The sequence below is a fragment of the Strongylocentrotus purpuratus genome, unplaced genomic scaffold, assembly GCF_000002235.5.
Source record: "Strongylocentrotus purpuratus isolate Spur 01 unplaced genomic scaffold, Spur_5.0 spur5_scaffold_1, whole genome shotgun sequence".
Lineage (NCBI taxonomy): Eukaryota > Metazoa > Echinodermata > Echinoidea > Camarodonta > Strongylocentrotidae > Strongylocentrotus > Strongylocentrotus purpuratus.
This window is the reverse complement of record NW_022145594.1, coordinates 23,318,912-23,346,888: the sequence shown is the minus strand read 5'-3', so window position 1 is coordinate 23,346,888 and position 27,977 is coordinate 23,318,912. Positions and strand designations below refer to the sequence as shown.

Below are 27,977 nucleotides of genomic sequence, written 5' to 3'. Positions count from 1 at the left end.
GTTACATATCACAGAATTGTTATTGATGATAACATTTTATGGACCGTATTCTTAGTCTTTTAACTCCAATTTCGTTAAATATCTTTACCTGAGTTTCTGCGTTGCTAGCAAAAGCCATGTATTCTGGCGATGACTGGTCATTGTACGCGGGAATAAATGTAACTCCGTTCAGCGTAGCAGACAATTCAATATCCACATCACCTGCAGAATTGAAAATGTTAAACATGAAAGTGTTATGTGAAAATTTTATTATAAGATAATACTGCCCTGCTTGTTATCAGTTGAAATGCATAGATGTATACTATTATGTTAATGATAGAAATAAGATAAAACGTTTATTGAAGTATTAAGTACGTAAAAACTAAAAGTATGCTATTTGTTGCTGCTTTGTTAAAAGATAATTAGCCAAACCAGATTACATGGAAAATGGAGAACAATATGTATTGAATCTACGTCAGCAAGTTGTAATTGAAGCACACAAAAAAATAGTATCATAACTGACTTATTCAGAATCACGGTTTCCGATACAAAGTTGCCTTTTTGGGTTACTACTTCTCAATCTCTGTTCATCTGATTCTTTTGGAAAATATCGATAACTCAGAAAAAGAACATTGCCAATTTGAAGTAGCTGATTACTTTACCCCTTTTGTATCCATGTGTTTTTATTCAAGAATAAAATTATCCCAAAGAAAATATCTTCTTCCATATTCAAGTAGTTCCATGTATTATATTTAAAACATGCTGGATATAATTTTCCTTCTGTTTTGCTATAAACACTGCATTGTAAATTGATTTATATGATATATATATTTCCAAACAGAATATTGATATGTTGCATATTATGCTTATAAACAGAATATTGATGTACATCAATAGAGTGAGATTCAAAAATTACTCCTTTCAAGAGATTTTGCAAGTTTGAAGACACTCCCATCAACATAAAAGTGACTTATGGGTAGACTGCTCGACGCCCCCGGATTAGAGTGGGCTCTGTAAGAGCAGTATTATGTTATTCTTTATTTTCGTCATACTCCTCATCCATTAGCCCATAGAATGCCGGCTTAAGATTATTCGAGGTTGATCCTTGTACATTATAGCTGTAGATTTAGGTGATTGGTACACTTTAAAGACCGTCAATACTACTGGGCCAGAATGGATTAGACCACACAGCGAGGTCACTGACAGGTGGCTATCTCATTAACTCAGCTATCAACTAACATAAGAAAAAGAGGATCATGGGGGACCAACAGGCACCGATTGGGGAAGTTTTCTATATATAGGGAGCAAGTAGATACAAGTAGGACAGTGGGGCTTTAAGCTGGAAATATGGCATGAACTTACCGACGACTACTCCAGGAATGACAGTTGGAACTATAGGAAGGAACAGACAAATAATACAAATTAATACAATCTATTTAGCGGATAGAAATTATTGAGCAGCATAATTTTACGATGTACTTTAGCGCTAGATTTTGAAATTAAAACTGTCGAGTGTCCGAGTTTTTTTTTTCATTTTAAAACAGTCTCCACAATTCGTTATATTCTCCTCAAGAACTATTTATACGGAGAGTTCAATGACATTTCACGTCTTTGGCAACGGTTAGCTAACTAGTATAATAAAAGTTGAACGAGGAAGCGTAAATTTGCTGAGAATGATTGTCCTTAATAATCAATGACAGCATTTAATATTTCGTTTGAAGAGGCTGCAAACAGGGGCATTAATCAATTTGGGGCTCATTTTCCCCGATTTAGAAGAGAAAAATTAGTCATTCTGTCTGTGTGAGTGGTGAACGGGAAAGGGAGAGGGGGGAGGTGGTAGCAAAAATGGGTAATGATTAGTTTTCTCGATTATAAAAAACGAACAATATACATTATTTCCTTAGATTGTAATACATGAGTTCGATGGAAGGGAGGAGGTATGCGTGTGTGCGTGTGTATGTGTGTGTAAGGGAGGGGGAGGGGGGGGGGGTGTCTTTATGCCACCATTGCAAATGATTGTTCACATACAAATGCATTTGTTCTGTTATAGAATACAATATTTACCTGGTGGCGTCGCCGTTGCTGGTGCCTTTGTTGTCGTTCCTGTTATTTTTGGACCTGTGATCATGTTGAGGAAACAGTGAAAACATGAAAGAAAATTGTCAACAAGAGCCCGAGGTGTTGTGGTCTAGGTCACCAGACTTTGAAGCTCATGGTCCGGAGTTCGAATCTCTGCATGCCACACCCGCTATTACCCTTTAGAAAGATCATGCAGTCGTGTAGAACTGTCCACCAGGTGAAGTAAATTGGTACCCGATTGACAAATATAAATTAATACTTAAGAAATAATCACGATCATGGCAATTCAGCTAAGGCCAGATAACGATATGATTAAAGGGCCTTCAAAACCGCCACGCGGGGGTTGTGACTCACCAGTATTTGGAATAGAGTGAACGAGGAAGCGTAAATTTGCTGAGAATGATTGTCCTTAATAATCAATGACAGCATTTAATATTTCGTTTGAAGAGGCTGCAAACAGGGGCATTAATCAATTTGGGGCTCATTTTCCCCGATTTAGAAGAGAAAAATTAGTCATTCTGTCTGTGTGAGTGGTGAACGGGAAAGGGAGAGGGGGGAGGTGGTAGCAAAAATGGGTAATGATTAGTTTTCTCGATTATAAAAAACGAACAATATACATTATTTCCTTAGATTGTAATACATGAGTTCGATGGAAGGGAGGAGGTATGCGTGTGTGCGTGTGTATGTGTGTGTAAGGGAGGGGGAGGGGGGGGGGTGTCTTTATGCCACCATTGCAAATGATTGTTCACATACAAATGCATTTGTTCTGTTATAGAATACAATATTTACCTGGTGGCGTCGCCGTTGCTGGTGCCTTTGTTGTCGTTCCTGTTATTTTTGGACCTGTGATCATGTTGAGGAAACAGTGAAAACATGAAAGAAAATTGTCAACAAGAGCCCGAGGTGTTGTGGTCTAGGTCACCAGACTTTGAAGCTCATGGTCCGGAGTTCGAATCTCTGCATGCCACACCCGCTATTACCCTTTAGAAAGATCATGCAGTCGTGTAGAACTGTCAACCAGGTGAAGTAAATTGGTACCCGATTGACAAATATAAATTAATACTTAAGAAATAATCACGATCATGGCAATTCAGCTAAGGCCAGATAACGATATGATTAAAGGGCCTTCAAAACCGCCACGCGGGGGTTGTGACTCACCAGGATTTGGAATAGAGTGAACCAAAAAATAATTCTTAAAGGCCGCCTGTACTAGTTTGGCTATAAGGGATTAGACCACCCAGGGTGGTCAACTGACAGGTGGCTATCTCATCAACTCAGCTCTCAATTAACATAATAAAACGAGATGATGGGGGACCAATGGTCATTAGGCATTGCTTTCTATATAGAGGGAGCAAGTGGCTACAAGTAGCACAGTGGGGCTTTAAATTCAGTCGAGATGGTGCAGAAGGTTAAAGCAAAACTAAAGATTCCTCGTTATATCGCTACGTTACAACACTTTGTGAGGACTGTGGACTGCAGAGCATGACTTACCAGCAAAGATGACGAGGCAGATGATCGCGATCAAGATGACGGCGACGACTGTTACCGCAATAAAGACCTTAAGCAAGGTTTTAGCCATCGGACTTTTCTTCTTAGCTTCAGGGTGGAACATTCCCTCTCCGATGGTGCTTGTATCGTCATCGTCATGCTGACTGAAAGTTTTCAAGCCTTTGTCAGGGTCATTGATGTCCTGTAGCTCGATGTCAGTGACGATTGGCTTGACATCACTCACGTCCTATTAGATGTAGAGAAGAAAAAAATGAAATGCCAACCAATTATTTTGTATATCCTTCTCTATCATTTACATTCTACTCGACCGCAATTTTTTTTTAAATCAACCTAATGCAATTTGAATATCGAATATGAAAATTACGTACTATAAAACCCAAGCATAATCATTGAATTTAATAATAATAATAATAATATAATATTTAATTTGTATATTTAATGGGGATAAACGGTCATTGGCATTGCCTGTTTACATGACTGATGCATCATGCAGGGAAAATTTGTCACATTTGGCCAAAATAGTCCATTATTCCTAGATTAAATTCAATAGAAAATGTTTTTTCTTAAATATGAATTACTCGTATTTACAAACCGGTTATGAAAACAATTAATGAGAGAACAAACTTTGTGATATAGGAATAGCGAAATTGATGTCTTTACAATGACATAAGGCCATACAGTAATAAGTAGTAATAGCAGTAGTAGTAGTAGTAGTAGTAGTAGTAGTAGTAGAAATATTATTGATAGAACAAGTGTAGTAGTAGTTGTAAAAGTAATAGTATTACAATCTTTCTCATGTGGGTATTTAACCAAGGAGATATAATTGGCTTAATGTATGTCAATCTCGCATACGAGGGTGAATATTCTTCAGATTCGCCATTTTAGTGTTTTCGTGATAAATTCAAAGTTCGGTTTCTTTCCATTTAGAATTTCATATTATTTAAATGAAACTGGTCCACGAACGCATGGCATGATATAAACATGTATTCTGCAATACAGTCGCCAGATACTGCCGCCAGATTTACATACATTTTATGGGCCTTTAATGGATCTTTCCAGAAAGAAAAAAAACCTGCGGAAAGATATTTTTCTTTTTGACGAAGGTCAAAAACCATTCTTTGTGTAAATTCTGTATACACTGCTGAATAAACAATCGGATGCATATGTGTCCTTTATTTTCGTAGACAACCTGAAACCATGCTTTGTGTAAACTCTTTATACAATGCTGGTTAAACAATTGTATGCATATATGTGTCCTATATGTGTTCTATATTCTTGTGGAATAGGGTGTTTAAAGCCCCACTGTCCTACTTGTAGCTACTTGCTCCTTCTATATAGAAAACTTCCCCAATCGGTGCCTGTTGGTCCCCCATGATCCTCTTTTTCTTATGTTAGTTGAGAGCTGAGTTAATGAGATAGCCACCTGTCAGTGACCACGCTGTGTGGTCTAGTCCCTTCTGGCCCAGTAGTATTGACGGTCTTTAACAGGTCAGTGTTCTGCAACCACTCAAAGGTTTTAATTCACACTTACGCACACATTTAAAAAATAACAATAGTGCATGTTCCCTGGGGATTACTCAAACTATTGCGTTTAGATAGTGGGTTCGAATGCACGCAATGTGTATTAAATTCACGAGAGCATGCTCTTCAAAGATAAGCAGTCAAGATACAGCATACAGTTGATATTTTATATACAAAATGGATACAAGCCATCAATCATTAATGTCATGGTCCAGATCATTCCAAAATGTATTACACTAGATTTCGTTAGTTCTATAGGGCCATACAAATTGAATGTGCAAAGCGCGAAATCAATTAACAGTGAACAATTGGATTCATGCTTTTTATAATCAACGAGTGTAAAATGCTGAATTATAAAAAGTCATTTAACGACGACCCTGAAGTTTTTTCTCAGCGCTAGCGAAAATCTGAGAAAACCATGGTCGATGTTTGGATGATTACATGGACATGGTAAAGTATTATGGTTTTATATTCCAGAAAGTATGTTTTTTAAAGTCAGTCTTGATAGATATTGTTACCCTTCTGGGGATCATATTTAATATTTTACGAGTATGTCATTACCTTTCATTATCATCAGAGGCACCTTGAGAACAATTCATATTTACGGCAAAAACATTTTAACAAATCAAACACAAAAGTATATCAAATAAAAGAGAACATAAACGATACTTTAACGACTGATGGACTTTACAGACAAGGTTAAAATGCAAAAATTGGTTGACAAAAGAAATCAAAGGGGTTTGCTACACACCAGACTTCCTTTAGCGGCGCCTCTGTTGATCGTAAAAGACGTTAGAAAAGTGACGCAATCTTTGCGAAGCGATATATATATATATTTATACATGTGTGTGAGGTTTTATTCGATTTGATTTTCATTATGTTTTTTTCAAACTTTACCCTTAAAACAGAAAAAAAAATGCGATTGATACATTACTCCAAAACACTCAAAATATGTACATGTATTATCCAGGCTTAACATATTAAAATAGGGAGATTTTGAATAGACAGCGATAGATAGAAAAATGTTAAACCCGTGATTTATATTCACAGGTATTAACTGGCCATACTAACTGGCCATTTGTATTGCAACCCATTCCAAACAGACAGGTTTTCGACAAGTTTGAAACGACACAAAATCACACAATATTTCAGTACTGAATTTGAAATTCGCGAAACTGTGAAGAATTAGTATTCTCGGTTACAGATCGAGCAAATGATTTATTTTCGAGCCACACGTATGCCCTAAGCAAAAAGGCCACACTTCTTATCATCTTTAATGGTCTATGGTAATTGAAATGTTCAATGTTATGTAGATTTCACATGATCTACTCATGGAGGAGGGGGGGGGGGGGGGGGGGCGGGGGTACCTTCTTGGCATGATTATAACCCACTGGCATAATACATGTACTTCAAATTCCATAACGTGAGATCAATTATTATCACTTGAATTGGTATGTAAGAATATTCCTAATAAATAAAAGTTCATTCTAGAGCTTTAAAATACCCTTTTTGTGGTTAGGTCATCCTTCAGTGAACTGCTCACCTCAGTACGAATTATTCGCCTAAAAAGTGTTTTTTATAAAAAAATATATTAAAAAAAAAAAACCATGGCTAATGGGGCAGGGGAAAAAGAGAGAAAAGGGTAAAACTGGTGACAGGCACAGTGTAGCACAGGTTGAACAATTGATTACAGATACAGTGTAAACAATATTGTTCTTTTCATTTGGTTCGATGTCATAGAAGTGCTCTCTGTTTTCTAGGACAAGTACACCTTCTATTCGTCATGGGGGATGAGGCCTTATTGACAACCCTTCCACACAGTCAGAGTTTTTTTGAAATAAGGTCTACGTGCTTGCAGTCACGTCTTTGTAAGTTTTCACCTTGGATAAAATAAAGGCAATGGGAACGCATATTCCAGCGGAATTCTTCTTTTGTGCGTGGTAAAAAGAGTCCCCCCCCCCCCATGCAGTCAACGAAACTTTCCATGAATATATGCAGTGTGCGCCAGACAATAACAGCAAAGAGTTTATTACCAAAAGCACAGTAGCTAAAGCACAAGAGAGGGCTATTTCAGTGGGTATCTACAGGGGCACAGGGGTTACGTGCACTCATCCCTCAACGAATCTTGATATAAATGAAAAAGCAAGAAAAAGAGAGATAACAGGGAAAGGGAAAGGGAGAAGGGGAAAAGGAAGATTAAAGAAGACGCCAGCACAGGTACCTCCGACCAGGTACGTAGCCAGAGTTTGATGTTTTGTTTTTATTTATTTATTTATTTATTTATTTATTTATTTATTTATTTATTTATTTTTTTTTTGGGGGGGGGGGTGGCACATACATGTAATCGATCGAGGTCAACAAAAGGGGTCTAAAAAAGTTCAACCGATCCTGGAAATTTGTTGGGGGCACGTGCCCCCCTCCCATGCTCCCCCCCCCCCGTGCCTGCCTCCGACACCATCCCCTAATTGATAGCCCTGTTTACCAAGGTTTTCGGACAGGTTGTGTATCCGGACAGTTGATTTAAAACAGATAATTGAGGAAGTTTACCAGCAATATTTTATACATCTTATGTCAGACGATATTATAATAAAGGACAGATATTCATAATGATTAGTGCTTTTGATAAATATATACCGTTAAATCCGAGGGAAAAGAGAAGCTCTTAATTTCGTTAAGTGTAAGGATACCCAACGTCCCATCGTAAATTCGCATTTAATTTTCCGGCTAAGGCTGGTGCCCCCCCCCCCCGACTGTTCCAGTGCCAAAGGGTTGAACCGCGCTTCGCCATTGCTTAACCCAACACAATTTAGTTACAGACTGAGATGTTTAAGTAGCATGGCATTTTTCTCAAGCAATTTATTGAACATAAATTTTGACAAACAATAAACAACTTGCTCTTAAAAGATGTGATGTGGGACATGCTTCTCCTTTGATTACGCACGGTCTGCCAAAGTTGGGTCAGACCGATGCGTATTAACTTCCAGGTTTAAATGGTCTAATTCCCATGAGTCCGAAGGTCCACGAGACCGAATACCCACGAGACTGGAGAACTGCGAGACTGAATACCCACGAGACTGGAGAACTGCGAGACCGAATACCCACGAGACTGGAGAACTGCGAGACCGAATACCCACGAGACTGGAGAACTGCGAGACCGAATACCCAAGAGACTAGAGAACTGCGAGACCGAATACCCACGAGACTGGAGAACTGCGAGACCGAATACCCACGAGACTGGAGAACTGCGAGACCGAATACCCACGAGACTGGAGAACTGCGAGACCGAATACCCACGAGACTGGAGAACTGCGAGACCGAATACCCACGAGACTGGAGAACTGCGAGACCGAATACCCACGAGACTGGAGAACCGCGAGATTGAAGGCTCACGAGACTGAACGCCCATAAAACCGAAGGCCCACGAGATCGAACGCCTATGAGACTAGAGGCCCACTAGACCAAATACGCCTGTGATTGGAGAACCACGAGACTGGACGCTCATAAAAAACCGAAGGCCCACAAGATCAAAATTCTACAAGACCAAAGGCCCACCTTTGGTCTAATGTACATTATCGTGAACTTTCTGCCAAATGGCCCTCTAAAATACTACAAGGTCCAGGCAAGCCAGCCCAACCTTTGGTCTCTTAAACTTTTGCAAGTTTCACCATGAGGCCTACATAATAAATCATATGTAACATATACGTATTCTCACTGGCAGGCTCTCATTCTGTTGAACCTTCAGTCTCGTAAAAATTCCCTCGGTGACCGGATTATGGGCTTGTTCAGATAAGCCGCGGTAAACCGCTGCAAAAATTTCGCCGCGGTATTTTTTGAACGTTTAAATGCAATGAATGGCAACTGCGCGCAATATTTGTCCTGCGCGTCTTCACTGAGCTGTGTTTTGTGAAATACAGGGACTTGAAGCGCATATACGTCACCCCGCTGTTTTACCGCGTCATATATGAACGAGGTTTATTTGAACGATATGAGTCTTATTTTTTGACAGACACTGTACTGTGAGGATTAGGTATTGCTGACCTCGACCAAATAAAAACCATATTTGTATTATTGAGTACATTGAATAGAAGACGCAAATATGGGGACTTTATTCAAAAAGTCGCTTTGTTGAGCCTGTGTTTATCCCGACCGAAAATACGGAACTTTTGGAGACAATTAAATTTGATGAAAGAATAGGAAAGCAAACAGACCATTGAATTATCTAAAATGGTATACCAGTAAAACCAAGGCTTTGTTGATCAGATATCAACAAAGTGTCGTGGTCGAGTGGTTTAAGGCGCTTGACTGGAGATGCGAAGGTCGAGGGTTCGAATCCCGACACGGCACTAATATCCTTTGGCAAGATATTTACCTGCACTTGCTACTCTCCACCCAGGTGTTAAATGGGTAACCAGCAGGATGCGAACGTTCACGTGGTTGGACGAGCAAGTGTGCGCTTGTAAAATGGCGACTGGCTGGAATGCTCCCTAGGGCATGGGTGTCGATCCTTACGTAATACCTATTCATCAGGGGGGGGGGGATGAATGAATAGATCATGCCCTAGGGAGTGGAAAATGTGCATACATTGTGTGCGGGTAAGCCTGAATTTGATGACCGGGGTAATAATATATCTGTAAAGCGCTTAGGCACATTGTCGGATCGATGCATTGAGCGCTATATATTAGTATTATTATCAGGGAACGATCCAGAATTGCCAAAAGAGGATGAATTTATACTGACTATGATTTAACATAGGGCTAATTCAAATCGAATCAAATCAAATTACTGACTGATATCAATGCCACAAGTCTGAACTTTGAAACAGACTACCTTTAAATGTCAAAAACTATCAAACTGTCAAACCAATTCAAAACTTGTCTCAAGACACATTTATTAAAAATTGCTTTTGATGATTAACTAACCCTGTTCGCTTTGATGTGTATTTTTATGTATTGTAGTTTGTAGGTGTATTTGCACTTTTTTGTTTTGTTTAAAATGGAATAGTTTATCAATCTATTTTGTTGGTTATAGCGCTTTTAGAATTCGGTGGTAAGCGCTTTATAAGTAACGTGTTTATTATTATCATTATACAGGAAAGTATGATTCAGCAATAAACGGTAATTTTTTTTTAGGTGCAAATATACGCGCCTTTCTTGATTTCAGAAATCCCTATAGCCCTGGGTGAGAATATTTGTTTTTCTTTCAGGAAGTTGTTTTCCTCCGGACTCCCTTTTTTTGCTTCATTTTGAAGGAAAAAAACTGTTAAAACTCTATACAAACGCGCAATGTATGTTGGAATCCGCGCCCCCCCCCCCCCCGACGTAAAAAGATCAGAATGTTATTTATCATAATAAACGTACGTGAAAAGTATGAGGTCTATCAAGTTATTTCTAATATGACTCAGCATATTAAACAAAGGATAACCTTCAGCAATATGTCCGCCTACAATAATAGAAAGACATCCTTTTCATAAACTCAATTATTTCAAAATCGTGAGCAGTTTTTTGATGGGGGTGTTCTGGCCTATTTCTGCACCTTATCTTTATTTCAAAATTATATTCTAAGAAGAGCTAGCGCAAGAACTGTTTGAGAACAAAAATTTTGGCATCAATAAATGCAATTGAAATCACATTATTAGTGGATTGTGAAATAATGAAAAACCAAGAAACCAACAACATTTCTTTTATTGTAATGAACAGAATGTTATTACAGGATTCCAAATTATTCATAAAAAGTTTTTAATCTTTTCAAGCAATATGCAATAATCACGGATTGCTGTTATTCTTTCATTAATTTATAAACTAGAAATTGTAGTTTTGATCTACGTTGTTCTACAATGCATGCAGCTACATTTAAACATATCCACCCCAGTACAAACAAATATTGTCATCCTTGCTTTAGCCCAGCTACCCAAAGGCGCTGAAAGCATTCGAGGAATATATTCCTACCAGGTACCCTTTTACTACACCTGGGTGGAGAGTGGTTATGTAATTTGACTTCTTGACAAAAGACGTTAATGCCGCGGCGGGACTTGAACCGCAAACCATGTCATCTGCAATCCGAGGACGTGTCAATAAAACTGCGGCAAAAAGTTCATGGTAATTGTGTCTTTAAAAACTTTAAAAATCCATTAAAGGTACAATATCCCTTTTGCAGCCAACATCAAATTATGTAGAACTTTGCAGGAGTTATGAATATGAAATGTATGTCCTATCTATGAAATTTTAACGTTAGCAGTGTCCAAATATTGAAATTATGCACGGAAACCCGTTTATTTGCTAGACTTCACCGTCAGACACTATTGAGCTACTGACTGGCTTCTTTTCTTCTTATGTAATAACATACATAAAATGAGCTGTAAAGGGTACATGAGCATTTGTCTACATCAATAACCCACTTCTTGTAATGGCCAAAATTAAACTGATTAAATCTTTGCGCAGCATAAAACGTGCTACCGTTCGGTACAATGGTCTGAAAATCAGACTATTACTTACTGGCTCTATAGCTCCTAAGTCGATTCGACAACTAATAGTCGTTATTTTCCCACTTTAAGACATTTTCAAGCCTAATTTTTTTAGGGAACTTCTAAATTAGTATTATCTTTAAAATGCCGTTGGAATTTAACCTTTTTATTTTGTTGACCTGCAAATGGGACATGGTACCTTTAAATGAAAAAAGCATGTTTCAGTTAAGTAACAGTGGTTGAACAGAATGATCAATATTCGTAAATGTTTACCAGTTGCATATAGACTATCACTGATCTGAAGTACATAACTTCAGTAATGTAAAGAACATTTCAAACATTATTATACACACCCACATATACCGTCCCTAGAAACAAATATGACGATCTGATTTCAAAATAGTTATCACCCAACTAATTCTGCTCTAAATATATTTTACACAAATGTGGAAGCATTCTCAATAATCGTTCTTCTATTGGCTACTACTATTTCATAGCAAGCACAGTTTTATTCATCATGCTTCGTGTGCCGGATGACACAGAACGAAAATACGGATAAAATGTTTCCGCTTCCTCCTACTTCTACTTTCACCTATCAAATACAGCTAGAGAGCGAGAAAATAATACAATTGTTGTCATCAAACCAAGCAATAATAAGCTAAATGGGAATATCATAAAGACCGATGAACGAACTGCATGTAGACGAAATGGTGGTGGATGTACATCTTATTAGACAGAATGGTATTAAATGTTTCTTCAATAAACGGGTCGCTTATGAGACTGACTGGTAATGTACGAGAAAGATAATACGAAAATAAAAAGGAAAAAGAATAGTGATAAATAAAATTTAAACAAATAAAAAATTGGCTTCGTGGATAGAAGATGAACTAAGTAAGAAAATGCTAGATCAATTGGATGTTAGAAGAAAAGGCTTTGGACCAAATCGCAATACATTCACCACCGTAGGCCTTCCTCTACCAAATATTTACACACCTCTAATGATTATGTCAACATGCTCATATTCCTTTGTACGGTACCGCGTGGACCATTGTGCCTTCCAGGTCTAGACATGTCTCTATGTCATGAAGTTTAGTCGGATTAAAAGCATTGTCGATGATTTGATACAAATCAGCGCCAATGAAATTCTTGTCAGTTTTACAAAATAATACGGTAGATAAGATCCCATTCAGGGATTAGTCCTAAAATTCAGAATTGTCAAATACACTAAAGTGCTGAAAAGACTGTACCCGATTTTGACATGTCGGCGGAATGATACAGCGATGGGCACATAGGCACAGTTAACAACTAAATTATTCATACCCCTAACAAATGTTGTAGTTTTTACATGTTTATAAGTGAAAAGTGGATTTGTCCCAATTATGTTTCTTGAAAATGTGACATACTAGAACTTACATCTAAAAGTATTCAACAAAGACCCATATTCATCCAATTCACTTTCAATCTTGTGTTTAGAAGAAGGAAAAAAATGGTGATAAGGGGTATGAATAATTTACTTTCATAATTTCGATAAATTGTCAATAAAATATAGTCTCTTACTGGAACTATATTGGTAGAATACAGACTGTAGTATTGGGAAAACAATTAACTACGCACCTACACCAGGCCATTTCATTCAGTCAGTCATATCGGTTTAGTCAAACAAAATTAATTACAAAACAGTAAAAAAAAATATATAAAAAGTGAGACACAAATCTTATATATTTATTATTCATAATTATATAAAAGATAAACATACATTTACCTTTAAAAATAACAGGAAACAAACCTTGAGATTAGAAATGAAGAAGAATTGCACTTCAAATTGATAACAAGCATAGTCAAATATTTCCAATTATAAAGTAAAAAAAAGAGGAATGAGAAGGGAAAAGGTTGAGAAGACGAAACAAGAGAGTACGAAGAGGGATCTGTATAAAAAGGAAAGAGAAAAGAGTGCCATTTCATTTGCTCATTACATTTCGATCCTAGAACAGTTAATTATATGATTACCGTTGAAACATTGGATACACACATGCATACATATTTATATTCATATAGCGCCTTTACATAAACATGCTCAAAGCGCTTAACATTAGTAAATAAAACAGAAAAAGTAATTGCTCTCCAAGCGCATGCACTGTGAATTTTTTGTGTAAAGCTGTGTACAGTTTTTCAAAAGTTGCGCACTACATGAACCAAGCCTGGTCCATACAGTACACAACCTCGTCCAGATCCCACATAACTCCACGCAATGCCTTGTACAACCAAACAAATCAATCACAAAGAAACCAGATAAATCTTGAGATTTCTCTTGAATGATTCGACTGAGGAGCAGGAACAGATATAAAAAGGTTAACAGAGTGACGTCACAGTGAAATATATACCAATCCATAGCAAAGATGGAGCTCCACCACATAATAAAGAACAAAGAAGGCAATGAGAGAGATTTAATAAAAGACAGATAGACTTAGAGACAAGGTGATATAGAGGGTAAAATGGAGAGAGAGAGAGAGAGAGAGAGAGATAAAGAGGACGAGAAAGAAAAAGAGAGAGAGAGAGAGATAAAGAGGACGAGAAAGAAAGAGAAAGATAAAGAGGACGAGAAAGAAAGAGGTGTATAGAATCGAAAGGGAGAAAGAGAGAGAGAGAGAGAGAGATGGAGAGACAGGGAGAGGCAGGGAGAGGGGAGGGAGAGGAAGAATGAGGTAAATACAATGATAAGGGAGTGTGTGTGTGAGAGACAGAGATAGAGAGGAAGAGAAAGAAAGATGTACATGAAATCGAAAGGGAGAGAGAGAGAGAAGGGGAGAAAGAGAGAAAGGGAAAGGAGAAAAACACACAGGCCCGAATTCACAAAGGAGGTTTGTCGACAAACCTTGGTTTTCGTACGTCATATGACGCGTTTTACGCGTTTTTTACAAACCTGGTTTGTAAAGAACAAAAGGAGGTTTGGCGAAACAAAAGGAGGTTTGAGCTCAAACCTTGGTCTGAGCTCAAACCTTGCTTTGTGAATTCGGGCCACACAGTTTATAATCACAATTCCTCTTCGTGTCGCCTGTTACATCAGCTGGAACTTACGAAGGTATACAAAACCGTGCAAATATTGTTCATTTCGCGGTGTCTTCAGGGTCTATTGCATTGACTGATCATTGCCGTTCTTGAACATGTCACTCTATTGAACATGGACAAACAAGCTACAGAGCACTCTGATTTTAATTTAAAGAGAAGAAGCTGCACGTTCAATGTTTAGTGTGAAAAACAAGGTCACATAACTGGATGCAAGACTGTGACAAAATGACAACATGCAATGGCTGGAGAGAGAGAGAGAGAGAGAAAAGAGAGAGAGAGAGAGAGAGAGAGAGAGGGAGAGAGAAGGAGAGGGAGTGTAAAATATTGGAATCATGAAACAACAGAGAATTCATTAAAATATAGGTTGTTACATCATTTCATGCATCATGTGATTACTGATAGATACCAATTACCACTTTTCCGTTAATGGTAATGAGGTGCAGGGGGAGGGAGGGGAGGGGGTGGTAGCACTATGAACATGACGGACAATGAAAGCGGACAAAATATACAGTTCCTCAGGTAGACAAAGGAACATCCCTTCACTGCTATTATGTAAACATGTGTAGAACAGGTGTCACATGCATATTCACCTGTTCTACACATTTTTACATAATAGCAGTGTAGGGATGTTCCTTTGTCTACCTGAGGAACTGTATATTTTGTTCGCTTTCATTGTCCGTGGTGTTCATAGTGTAGTAATCTCCCATATAAAAATTGTAAAGTGTTTGCGATCAGCTGATGCCGTATAAATAGGCAAATCAACGAAGTATTTGAACAGTTTGTATTCCCATTCTATAGTTATGGCGCTTGTCGAAGCACGCCAGACTTGTTGCTCGCACAATTCACAGTTGACTCAATTGGTGTCATGCATGTATTCAACTTTTCACATCTTCGTGAATAGCGATGGTGTTGACAACATCGATTGACAAAAAAGTGCAAACGTATCATAAAGTAAAGAATTTAAAGGCTAGTTTTAGAAACAGACTAGAACTGGTAACGAGGCGGCCTTGCACTACATTTTTATAACTTTAAGCCTAATAGATTTTTGAAAGGGAACAAAAATACACAGACAAAACTGATGGTCCATCTCCTATTATCAGTTAACCTTTGACCTTGGGTTTAAAGTAACTTTTAACAAAGGGAAAACTCAGACATCAGTCTAACTTTCCTTGTCGAACCCGATTCTGAACGAATGCCTAACTCCCAGAACGTCGGAAGTAGATTTTAGGAGAATACGGGCTTGTGAGGACAGTGTGATGTATTACCTATTGGCATGAAACTATGTTAGACAAATGAAAATAAATTCAAAATAAATACAAGAAGAGAACATAAAGTAGGCCTCGTAAATAATATTTGATAAAATGCTGTGTTCTCCCAAAGCATCCTTAATTTCTTGCTTTCGACGAATTTTCAAGAAGGAAAAAAAATCTTGCGGTCACGAAAATACGGGCTTAGCAGCCCGTATTAGTCCGCAATATGTCATACATAAACTTGACTCAATGGAGAAAAGTGGGTCACTTTGGGCGAAACAGTAATATCCAAAACCGTGGTAAAATATGAACAACTGAGTTATATGAATACACGATGAAATAACAAATATTTTGCTCCGGCCTCTTCATCACCGTTCGAGGTCAGAATTTGACTCAAAAGCACTTCACTCGATGCATGACGAAGCAGGTATATTGGTCGTTGAATGGAAGCTCAGTAGTTTTTACAACATCCAGCAAAAGTGATTTAAGTGAGGGTGCCAGGTAAAAATGACAGAGGTAAAAATGTCGAAGGTAATAATGTAAGAGGTAAAAATGTCAGATGTAAAAATGTCAGAGGTAATGATGTCAGAGGTAAAAATGTCAGAAGTAAAAATGTCAGAGGTAATAATGTCACAGGTAAAAATGTCACAGGTAAAAATGTCACTGGTACAGATGTCAGAGGTAATAATGTCACATGTAATAATAGCAGAGGTAATAATGTCAGAGGTAAAAATATCAGAGGTAATAATGTCAGAGTAACAATGTCAGAGGTAATAATGTCACAGGTAAAAATGTCAGAGGTAAAAATGTCAGAGGTAAAAATGTAAGAGGTAATATGTCAGAGGTAATAATGTCCTAGGTAAAAAATGTCAGAGGTAATGTCAGAGGTAAAAATGTCAGAGGTAAACATATCAGAGATAATAATGTCACAGGTAATAATGTCAGAGGTAATAACTTCAGAGGTAAAAATGTCAGAGGTAAATATGACAGAGGTAATAATGTCAAAGGTAAAAATGTCACAGGTAATGTCAGAGGTAAAAATGTTAGAGGTAAAAATTACATTGGAATATTTGGCTATTTGTAAAGTGTGTACACACTTTCGTTAGAATGAATGCATAAATTAAGTCGTTTCATCGTTGGGTGGGTGTAACAGTGGCAATTACTAGGGCCACAAATTAAAACTGATTTAAACTAATAAATATATATGAAGTCTATTTTTTTGTATCAGGTTGTTTTCAGTTCAGACATGCATGTATATCCAAAAAACAAATTTTCGCCCGTATCAATTATAGACACGTTCAACCACCTAAGGTGTGTTCAAATAGACCCGACTTGGGGGTCTTTTTATTTAGAGCTCCGGGCATCGTTGTACGAAACCGTCGTAAGTACAAGTTCAACGACATCCCATTGAAACACGTGTTAAATTTAATGCACGCATCGCTAACGGTTGTAGGCGAACTTGTATTTATGACGGTCTCGTGAAACGCTGCCCTGCAAGCTAAAGCCGATGGCTACAGTTAGACTGGTAACCTTTTTGTTTAAATATTGATTACTCAAAATGTTGTAGGTTTGTAAAGGGCTCAAATCATAAGGGCTAAAAGGGGTGAGACTAAAAGGCTTACCCTAATCCTTACACGACCCGTGACCCTTAATCTGGCCCTAACTCTTACAATAGAGTAATTGAGCCAAAGACGAATATTGTCACCCTCGGTAAGTAGCTTATGAGCTACATTCATTCACTAATATCTAGTCTTCGTTCATGATAATAGTTGCCATATACATTAAACATGTATTTTCCAGGCATTTAGAATTTAAAGACCGTCAATACTACTAGGCCAGAAGGGATTAGACCACACAGCGAGGTCACTGAAACTCAGTTCTCAACTAACATAGGAAAAAGAGGAAAATGGGGGACCAACAGGCACCGATTGGGGAAGTTTTCTATAAAGAAGGAGCAAGTAGCTACAAATAGGACAGCGGGGCTTTGAAGAGAAGGTTGAGTTCTGGTAATAGGTGAAAAATAATTTGTGAGCATTACTCATTCTTATTATGCAAGTGTGGAAGAACATCAGTTAAGACATGTTCCCTCAAAAGCTTGGCTCTTCAAATGCCTTCATATTCTAAATATGCATGTAACATCGTAAAAATCGGGGGGGGGGGGACGGCTTTTTACGCCACGTGTTCGTGTAGTCCCGTATACATCTTTCTGTGTACAGTGCTTGTAACTTTACCAAGACTGGGCCAAATTTATTATCATTTTGATGATTCCAGAACCTTGCAGTACACACCAATACTTATATGCTAGATGATCAACCTTTTCTGATCGATTCCACACCGTTTCTTTCACAATGCAATCGCATGACCAGAACTCAACTTCATCTTTAAGACCAATTTTCTAGTTCATTGATTTATTGCCTGTTTTCTGCACAAAGGTTGCTATTGACAACCACGACATCAAACGCTTGATGGGGATATTTCTGAACATGTCACAATTATGACATAAATCCTGTAAATTAAAAAACGGCATACAAATATTGGCAGATTTGAACGTAAGGTGTGTAACTACCAGGTAATAGGTTGAATAGCCGTTTGGTCTTCAACCAGTTCGTTTTTTAATACATTTTCTTCGGCAGAACAAGGAGACAAATGGAGAAGAAATAAACTACCACAAACATGAATCATGAATCGCCTTTACCTTGCAATCGCTTATCACTTTCATGACCTTACTATCCGTTCTCGTATATGTATTTTGCTGTTATCTGTAAACTGAGTATAATTCAGCCTAACTGCTGCGAAACAAATTTGCAATAATTTTCCAGTTAATCTACTTGTATTTTTTTTTTTAATTGTCTCGTTTTATGTAATTTCATTCCCCTACTTTGATTTGCGCCTTAGGCACATTAGTGGAGTTTGCCCATTACATATACTCCATATTATTATTATCATTACAAAATATCATTAAAATATTGATTAGCATTCCCTCTCATGTCAAATCGATTCATTTCACGACGTCTATACAATTTTTTTGGAGACAAATTGCAATAATTTTCTGTTAAATGTACTTGTAAATTTGTCTCATTTTGTGTAATTTCATACTCCCCTCCTTTAATTTGCGCCTTGGGCATATTAGTGGAGGTGGCCCATTATAGATACTCCATATTATTATTATCATTACAAAATATCATTGAATTATTGATTAGCCTCCCCTCTCATGTCAAATCGATTTCATTTCACGACGTCCATAATTTTTTTGTTGTTCATGTTCCGTATCCCCCACATTGTTTTCATCATGGACGTAGCCCTACTAAAGTGATTGCATATAGTGCGTCTCATCAATATTCTCCTATGCATTTATCATAATTGCCTATCTACTAAGCGTGTATGAATCATGAAAACAACTGCAAACCTCACTACACTGACTAATCCAATGTATTTACATCTATTAGGAAAATTTCATTCACAAGGTATATGGATATTTTGTTCTACAAAGCACAAGTTATTGAATAATAAGCAAATATCCATTATTTCAATTGATATATTTTAAGAAGGCGGCCAATGGTTATTGATGTCAAATCAATAATAAATATGATATGAAATATTGATCATTTAGGAGTGCGATAAGCAAAACGTACTAGCGCTTACAAGATTACAGAATGGAAACATGAAATGCATAGACTCATAACAAAATAGGTATTTCACATTAATTACGTAGGGAAGAAATAGTTTGAAGGGATCTTTTCAAAGAGGAAAGGCAGGATAATTCTCTGATGGAAAGTGGGATATTGTTCCGCGTTTTCGACGCAGCCACTGTAAAAATGTTTTGTTAGTAGTTGAGAGTCTGAAATTTGGAATAATCAATCACATCAAATCAATTACAATATGTTGACGCTTTACCCGCTTGCCATGAGTGCTTTACAAATTGTGGTTGTTCATAGAAGGTAAATCTAAAAGATATTAAAACACGTAAAACGTAAATTAAAATGTATCTTTTTTGGGTAATCAAGAATGAATAAACATGAACGCAATCTCTGATTGAAATCAATATCAGTTTAACCCATTTTATGTCAATATTAGCATAAATGCGAATTATTGGTTGATAATGATTTCACATGATAACGTTCCAAAATGGGGAGAAAATTGCTTCGTGAAATATAATATACATCCCAAAATATTTTGCACTATGGAAAGTTCACGGTAACAGCATGTGGGGCTGGCAAAATATAGTTGTTACTCACAACAATGCATTTTCATTATAAATGAGAGCGGTGATCTAGTCATTCGAGTGTAAATAACTGTTATTTTCAAAAAGTGACAACAATGCAGGTTATTGTGTGTTTTTTACTTCAAGAATTTTTACTTTTTGGTCGGTCGAAAATGAGTGGGTTGATAAAAGTATTATTGTAATTGTAATCTAACCCAGAAGATATTGTTCACTGCATCACTGCATTTTGCTTGTACTTGTGAGATCTATACTGAGGCTATAAGACGAGACCTGAGCAAAATGAAAGGCGAGCACAATTCGATATGGAAATGTGTGCATTTTGATTTATGTACCGCAGACATGGTTTCGTTATATTTCCTAACATTTTCATGTCGACCTCTATTTTGCTCCCAATGCTCATACACAAACGTTTAATGTTTTATAATACCCACTCAAAAGCATGGGTGCACTTTTTGGAAGAGTTATAAGCAACACAATAATTTAATGAATTAAAGACTAGGATATGTTTTGAATAATACACAAATGATAATAATAATACTAATAATGATAATGAAAAAATGATGATAATTATAATAATAAAGATAATAATAATAATATTAATAATAATACTAACAAATAACAATAATAATAATAATAATAATGATAATAACAATGATAATAATAATAATATTGATACTAAGACGATTTTCTTTAACCTAGGATGCTACCACATCATCACCGCTTTCCATAGTAGGCCCTGAAATAAAGTATATTTAATATATATATATCGTGCCACAATTTTGTGAAGATAGATGGGTCCAAATCTTATGGAATGATCGTACATGTATTTGACTTACAATCATGGCTATTCCAGCTCGAAACGTTAGGCGATTAATGAAGACTGATGTGAAGTAATGCTGCTCGTTTGCTTCTCCCAAGTGAAATATAAAATATCGTCAGCAATCAATTGGTTAAAGATGAATATCCATATAGATGCTTCCTATGTCAACACGTTAACCAGTAGCATACATCATTCAATATTGCTCCGGAATGAGAACGGCGGTGCACACCTAGTCAGTGTCACTACCACAGAAGCTGTACTAATCAAGTCTGATGCATTATACTCAGATACACATAGTATATGCCATGCTTCGATCATATATGCTTCCTCACATGAAATAATCCCCTATAATAAAAGACGCATGGTGATAGGAAAGGTGAATGAGTCAATCGAATGAGATGAAAATTGTATTCATCCAAAAAAATTCCTCCCTGTATTCTCAGAAGAGCCTTTAGGGGTTTTATACCAGATTCCCGCAGTGATATGAAACGCATAAACACAATTTGGGATTACCACGTTAATTAATTCAACGGGTTGGAAGCAAACTACGATTCATGTTTAATATAATGACGCTGCGGTTACGCCTAAAGGCAGTTTCAGTGTCCGGGTAATAAATTATAGTCACACAATTTTTTGTTTATACAAAAGTGATTACCTGCGAGAGCTTAAACATATTTATTCACCTACGATGAATTAATTCCTTGGGGGTTTACCCGCACATCAAATTTGTAGGAACCGGCATAACAAAGCGTTTATTTAGTTTATTTAGTGCTTTAATTTGCACTGGCGATTTAGAATTGTGTGTATCTAGAAGGTTATGACATGTAACAATATGCGGAGCTTATAATAATCTCTCCTTTGACCAATCTCTCTTGTAATTCTAGTCATTTTTCCATTATCATTAACAACAACAGCAACAACGAAGGGGAAAAGATACCTTAAAAGAAGTACCGGTGTTCAATAATGGACAATGCACAGCTCCACCAAGTCAACAATAAACACACACAATGGTTACTCATTTGCGTTTACAATGCATTCTGTAATTCAAGGTATATCATTTCAAAGCTTCTGATTCGCTTCGTTGGTGCAAATGAAAAGGTAGATACTATTACGATATATGATCTATTTCTCTCAATTTGTGAATAAATTAAGCAGTGCCGTTGCCGTCTTTCCACGACAGACATTGAAAGTCGTTTGATCGTAATGGTTGGCTGTTTGTTTAACCTGTTACGTGTTATGCTAGTAGGTAAGCAACCACGGGCCCTACGTCTCAAAGTCCTCTCCGATTAATGCTCTACCAGACGACACTGGTGCGTCGACTTGGTTTCAAACCCGGAACCTCCCGTTTACGAGACCGCTGTTATACCATTGGGACACGACTTACAAAATACGCTTATAATGTTGTGAGTTCACGCATTAACCTTTATTACCACTCAACATACCTTCATTTAGCCTATTCATTTGAAAGAGATGGGGGGGGGGGGACACTTTTTTTCTTCCATCTGCCAAATGGTATACATCCTATCTAGCAGGACGAATTGAGAAGAAGGAAAATACCCATTTTCGCCTGGGAGCAAGACACTGAGTGATGCATTTTGTTCTGCCTATATAGTGATACCATGTAAGGTTGATACATGTGTGGTAAAATAGCCGTTCATCATTCAAGACCCCAAACAAGTGAGAATATAGGTTTTGGTAAGGCCGATGTACAGTGAAACCTTTTATATATAAAGTCCACTCAATGGATACATGAAAAGTGGTATTTAGCTTTAGTTAGTCTTTATATACGGGTTCCTTTAGTACAGGTTTCAATGTTAAACCATATTCAGGTTTAATTAATAAATGTGGTCTTTATAGACAAATGGTCTTACTATAAAGGGGGTTGCTAAACCAGGTTTGACTGTATTGTATGAAATAGGGTGTAGATTTCTAATCATTTGTTGACATTAATGTGTCTCTTCATTTCATATTTTATCTGATAAAAGCTCTAGTAAGCTATTTCAACTTAAAACAGTAATCAGATATGTATACCGTAGATGTGGTTTGTGACGTACAGGACTTCTCGCGAGTCTTCTCATTCTATTATATCCCAAGTTGGCCACTCAATATTCAAATTTGCTTAAAAAAAAAAAAAAAATCTGTATACTGTATATCAAATTGAAACCAACTACCACATAAATCTGTAAATATTGATGTGCATCCCCTCTTTCTTTTTTCTTTTTTTTCCTGTCTTTTCCCCCTTTTACCTAATTTTGTTCCTCCATATTTGTATTATTATGTATCCTTTGAGGGTAGTCATACTATCAAGCTTCGCTTACTTTGTCAACCCTCCTGTTTGATGTTTTCGATTAGTTACAGCCAGCCTAACTTTATTCTACATAATATATTCTTTTGTCATGTGTAAATTTGCAATGTTTGTTTGTTATATATTTGTAAAACTGCAAAAGAAAAAGAAAATCAAACAGAAATAAATAAATCAAATCAATTCAAATAAAAAAGCTAGGACTTGTCCGTTTGAGGTGACATGTATGGGTGATATATATATATGTATTCGCTTCAATGATCTTGATTTTTATTTTTCATGTTCCGCTTTCAAAAATGGTATCCGGGAATGTGATTGTAAAGTCTCATTCATTTACTAGCTTCAAATGGAATCGTTACTCATAACTATATGTTGCCTAAGGTAGTTTATTGTCTGATTGTTGTCCATATAGGATGACTCAGTAATAAAGGTAACGCCCTCTGAGGTTAAAGGTGTTTTTAAGGGGCTAACATAGAGCACTAACGGGGTATGTAGAGGAATGAATGTCTTGGTACCATATCTTACACAAACATACATTATTACGAATTACATTTTAAGAGGCATATCTGTAACGGATGAGCTTGGAAAATGATTGATGTCGGTAAGCAGGCGCGGATCCAGGATTTCTTAGGGGGGGGGGGGGGGGCCCAAATTTGAAATTATGCGAGCCAAATATTGGTACGTTATGGTGACCAACAGTGACGTAATGCGGGGGGGGGGGGTCGGTGCAGGGGGGGGGGGGAGTTTCCCCCTCCCAGGCTTTGGCGTTTCATTATATTATTAGAGAAAGAAGACGATTCGTTGTACCGTTCTCGAAAATAATTCTCGTCTGAATTTAGTTTTTCTCCTCCCGCGCGAAGCGCGGAAAATTTTACGATTTATTAAATTATTAGAGAAAGAAGACGATTCGTTGTACAGTTCTCGACTCTTAATTCTTGTCTAAATTCAGTCCCCCCCCCCTCCCCTCCCCCTCCTGCGCGAAGCGTGGAAGCTTTGACGTTTTATTAAACTATTAAAGAAAGAAGACGATACATTGTACCGTTTTCGACCCTTTATCCTTGTCTAAAATCAGTTCCCCCCTCCCCCTCCTGCGCGAAGCGCAGAAGCTTCTACGTTTCATTAAATCATTAGAGAAAGAAGACGATTCGTTTTACAGTTCTCGACTCTTAATTCTCGTCTGAATTTAGTTTTTCTCCTCCCGCGCGAAGCGCGGAAAATTTTACGATTTATTAAATTATTAGAGAAAGAAGACGATTCGTTGTACAGTTCTCGACTCTTAACCCTTGTCTAAATTCAGTCCCCCCTCCCCTCCCCCTCCTGCGCGAAGCGTGGAAGCTTTGACGTTTTATTAAACTATTAAAGAAAGAAGACGATTCATTGTACCGTTCTCGACCCTTTATCCTTGTCTAAAATCAGTTCCCCCCCCCCCTCCTGCGCGAAGCGCAGAAGCTTCTACGTTTCATTAAATCATTAGAGAAAGAAGACGATTCGTTTTACAGTTCTCGACTCTTAATCCTCGTCTGAATTCAGGTTCCCCCTCCCGCGCGAGGCGCGGAAGCTTTTAATCTTCATTTAATCATTAACGAAGAAGACGATTCGTTGTACAGTTCTCGACTCTTAATCTTTGTCTAAATTCAGTTCCTCCTCCTTCCCCTCCTGCGCGAAGCGCGGAAGCTTCTACGTTTCATTAAATCATTAAAGATTCGTATTACCGTTCTCGCCTCTGAATCCTCGTCTCAATTCAGTCCCCCCCCCCCTCCTCCTCCCCTCCTGCGCGAGGCTTTGACGTTTTATTATTAGAGAAAGAAAACGATGCGTTGTACCGTTCTCTATACTCTTAATCCTTGTCTGAATTTCAAAGATGTTCTTTGTCTGCTCCTTTTTCTTCCTACGTCCTCTTCCGATTTGGGGGGGGGGGGGACCGCCCCCCCCCCCTGGCTACGCGCCTGCGGTCAGATAAACACATCTTGATACCTTGTCCGACCCCGCAAGCTCAGGGGTTTAAGGCAATAAATTACGGTCAGATAAGCATTCAGGGGCCCGCCTTAGGGCCCCTGGTGGGGTCGAGGCGGCGGAGCCGGCCCCGGAAGCTCAGGGGTTTTAGGCGTTTAATTAAGGTCAGATGAGCATATTTTTGTGTATACCTTATTATTTTGTGACACTGGCCAGTCACTATTTGGCGTGGTGTCTAGGGGGCGGAGCCCCAAAAAATCAGGGGTTTTAGGCATTAAATTACTGTCAGATGATCATCTAAAGGCCCATCGTAGGGCCCTAGATAAAATCCAGGGGGGCCCCCGGAAGCTTAGGGGTTTTAGGCATTTAATCACGGTCAGATGAGCATATTTTGATGCCTCGAGGCTCTAGATCCCCGCCGTACCTCGGGCCCTGACATGTAGGAATATTAAGAATCATATTTTTTGCCTGGTTGTAAATTTAAGATTTTTTTTTTATTTTCCAACAAACACATACAAACGTATAATTTACTAAAAAGTGAGGAAAAATTTCGGAAATTATGTCATTTCAGCATTATTTGTAATACACCGTTGTGGAATCAGAAATAAACCACGTTTGAATTTGATTTCCCCCAAGCCCCCCCCCCCCCTCTATCAGTACGCCAGTTTCTCCTCTTTTTCCTTTTTTTTCTTTCCCTTTCCTTCTTTCTCTCTTATTTTTTTTTTGATTGGGGGGGGGGGGGGTTAACAGCCTGGGAGGCAAGGCCCCCCCCCCGATCTCCTTCTTCCTCTTTTACTTTTCTTCTTCCTCTTCTTTCTTTCCCTTTTTCTCCTTTTTCCCTTTCTCCCTTCTTTTTCTTCTTCTCTCTCTTTTTTTTTTTTTTTTTTTTGCGGGGGGGGGGGGGCCAAGGCCCGCTCGGCCCCCCTGGATCCGCGCCTGTCGGTAAGGCATAACAACTATATGTTTACCACGACAAAAGCGGACACAATGAACATGATCTGAATAGCAACAAATATGTTTGATAGACTCAATTGTTGGACTTTTCTCGTAGAAAAAGCTGGCGTTACCCATTTTTAACAATCATCAGTTAATATCTGAAGTTGCTATAGTTTGCAATGGCGTAGTACTTGAGAAAAGGCCTCTAAACACTTGTACTACGAGGATTTGTATCGTTAAGTTATTAAATCCCTAAAAAACATGACTCTGTATGCAATACGATCGGTGCATTATCAGCATCAAGGTCTATGCTAAACAGTGCCTAGGCCCTACGTCCATGATATATTCCCAGTTTAACGTCAATATCAGGGGGGGGCAGCTATCTGCACAGAGATTTCGATTATAATTATTCACTTTATTTATTTGCAATGTTCATGATTATTACAAGAACTAGGGTGCATCCTAATGCAAAAGCGAAAGGCAAATATGCGTCCTTTGTTTACAAGACCTAATTTTGCTGAAATGGTATGAGTACATATTAGTAATACGGAAGCCCTGGTAAACATGAGTCCCTTTACCTTCTTTCTTTATTCCAAAGTTTTTGTTAACCTCCTACACAGAAAATAGGCCGTTCTTTAATGGGGGTTCTTGCTATATAAATTGTTGAATAGAATTGCTATACGAGAAGGCACCCAATGTGTGACCATGCGTGATACTGATATACAAATTGGTCTGGGTTCCTCCCCCTATATGGACTAATCTATTGTCCTAATTACCTGTTGACGATTAATATCATTTCCGGTGTCGTAAGTTTGTATTGCAATGGTATAATGCTATTCTATGATGCGCATTATGTTGCAGCCATGTCGTCTGTACACGCTTCAGAAATGGATAGGAACTTGCACTATGAATATGGCGGACAAAGAAAGAGGACAAAATATACAGTTCCTCATTCTACCCTCAACAATTTATGTGGTAGACAAAGGAACATCCGTTCACTGCTTTTATGTACAATGTGTAGAACAGGTGAATATGCAAGTGACACCTGTTCTACACATCTTTACATAATAGCAGTGAAGGGATGTTCCTTTGTCTTCCACAGCAATTGTTAAAGGTAGAATGAGGAACTGTATATTTTGTCCTCTTTCTTTGTCCGTCATATTCACAGTGTTTGTTGTAGCCATGTCGTCTGTACACGCTTTAGAAATGGATAGGAACTTGAAAGATACAATCCTTGGATAACCCAGGGACGTGATAGAGAAGGACTGGAATCAAGCCGCTCTCCTTTGACCCCATGCTCCAAGCCGCCGAAAAGTTATGCGCTAATCTGCAACTGTTGACCAGGTGGTGAGATAAAAGAGCGCATGAAATTTCAGGAGTTAGAATTCCTACATCAGAAAATGGTATCACTGCAACTGTTCGCTGTCCCTTCCAATGATTTCTCATCCATTGTTGAATGTGTAAAGAGTAGAACAAGCGAACACAAACTTGTGTACTTTCATCCTTTTTTAAACTTGAAAAATACAAAAAACACGCGAAAACACGCATTAGCAAACTTAATTTTATTGAAGATTGTAAATCATGGATCAAATAACGGGACATTAAAGCATGCACAAATTAGCGCATCATCCTAAAATATTGAGTTTTTGACAGGATGTAATTTTTCTTTTACCAACTCTGGCACACAAATTAAAGGAAGGACGGAGTTCTAAATTTGAAAATTTGTTTGATGCACTATTCCCAATAAAATCCCCATATAAAGTTTTTGATTTAAACTGAAATTTTGCCGGTAATTTAATATTTTGTAATACATGTAAAACTGGTGCCTGGCTTCCGAAAGTCCCCGCAGTGGAAGCGCGGTTCGGAGCATGGAACTTCAA

General features: G+C 37.8%; 1 protein-coding gene across 1 annotated transcript; it reads right to left on the bottom strand.

The window, feature by feature from the left end:
* Window positions 1-19: 19 nt before the first annotated feature.
* On the bottom strand, window positions 20-21,479 carry LOC105441285. The gene is made up of 5 exons (XM_030978621.1): window positions 20,923-21,479; window positions 3,550-3,793; window positions 2,848-2,901; window positions 1,342-1,371; window positions 20-201 (listed from the first exon to the last, which is right to left on the bottom strand). Exons 1-5 carry the CDS (start codon window positions 20,926-20,928, stop codon window positions 20-22), a joined length of 516 nt encoding a protein of 171 aa, XP_030834481.1. The 5' UTR covers window positions 20,929-21,479.
* Window positions 21,480-27,977: the final 6,498 nt, after the last annotated feature.

Coding starts and splice junctions, on each gene's coding strand:
- LOC105441285 (XM_030978621.1), bottom strand. Junction 2,902..3,549: donor CTGCCTCGTCATCTTTGCTG/GTAAGTCATGCT, acceptor ACATGATCACAG/GTCCAAAAATAACAGGAACG. Junction 202..1,341: donor CATTCCTGGAGTAGTCGTCG/GTAAGTTCATGC, acceptor TCAATTCTGCAG/GTGATGTGGATATTGAATTG.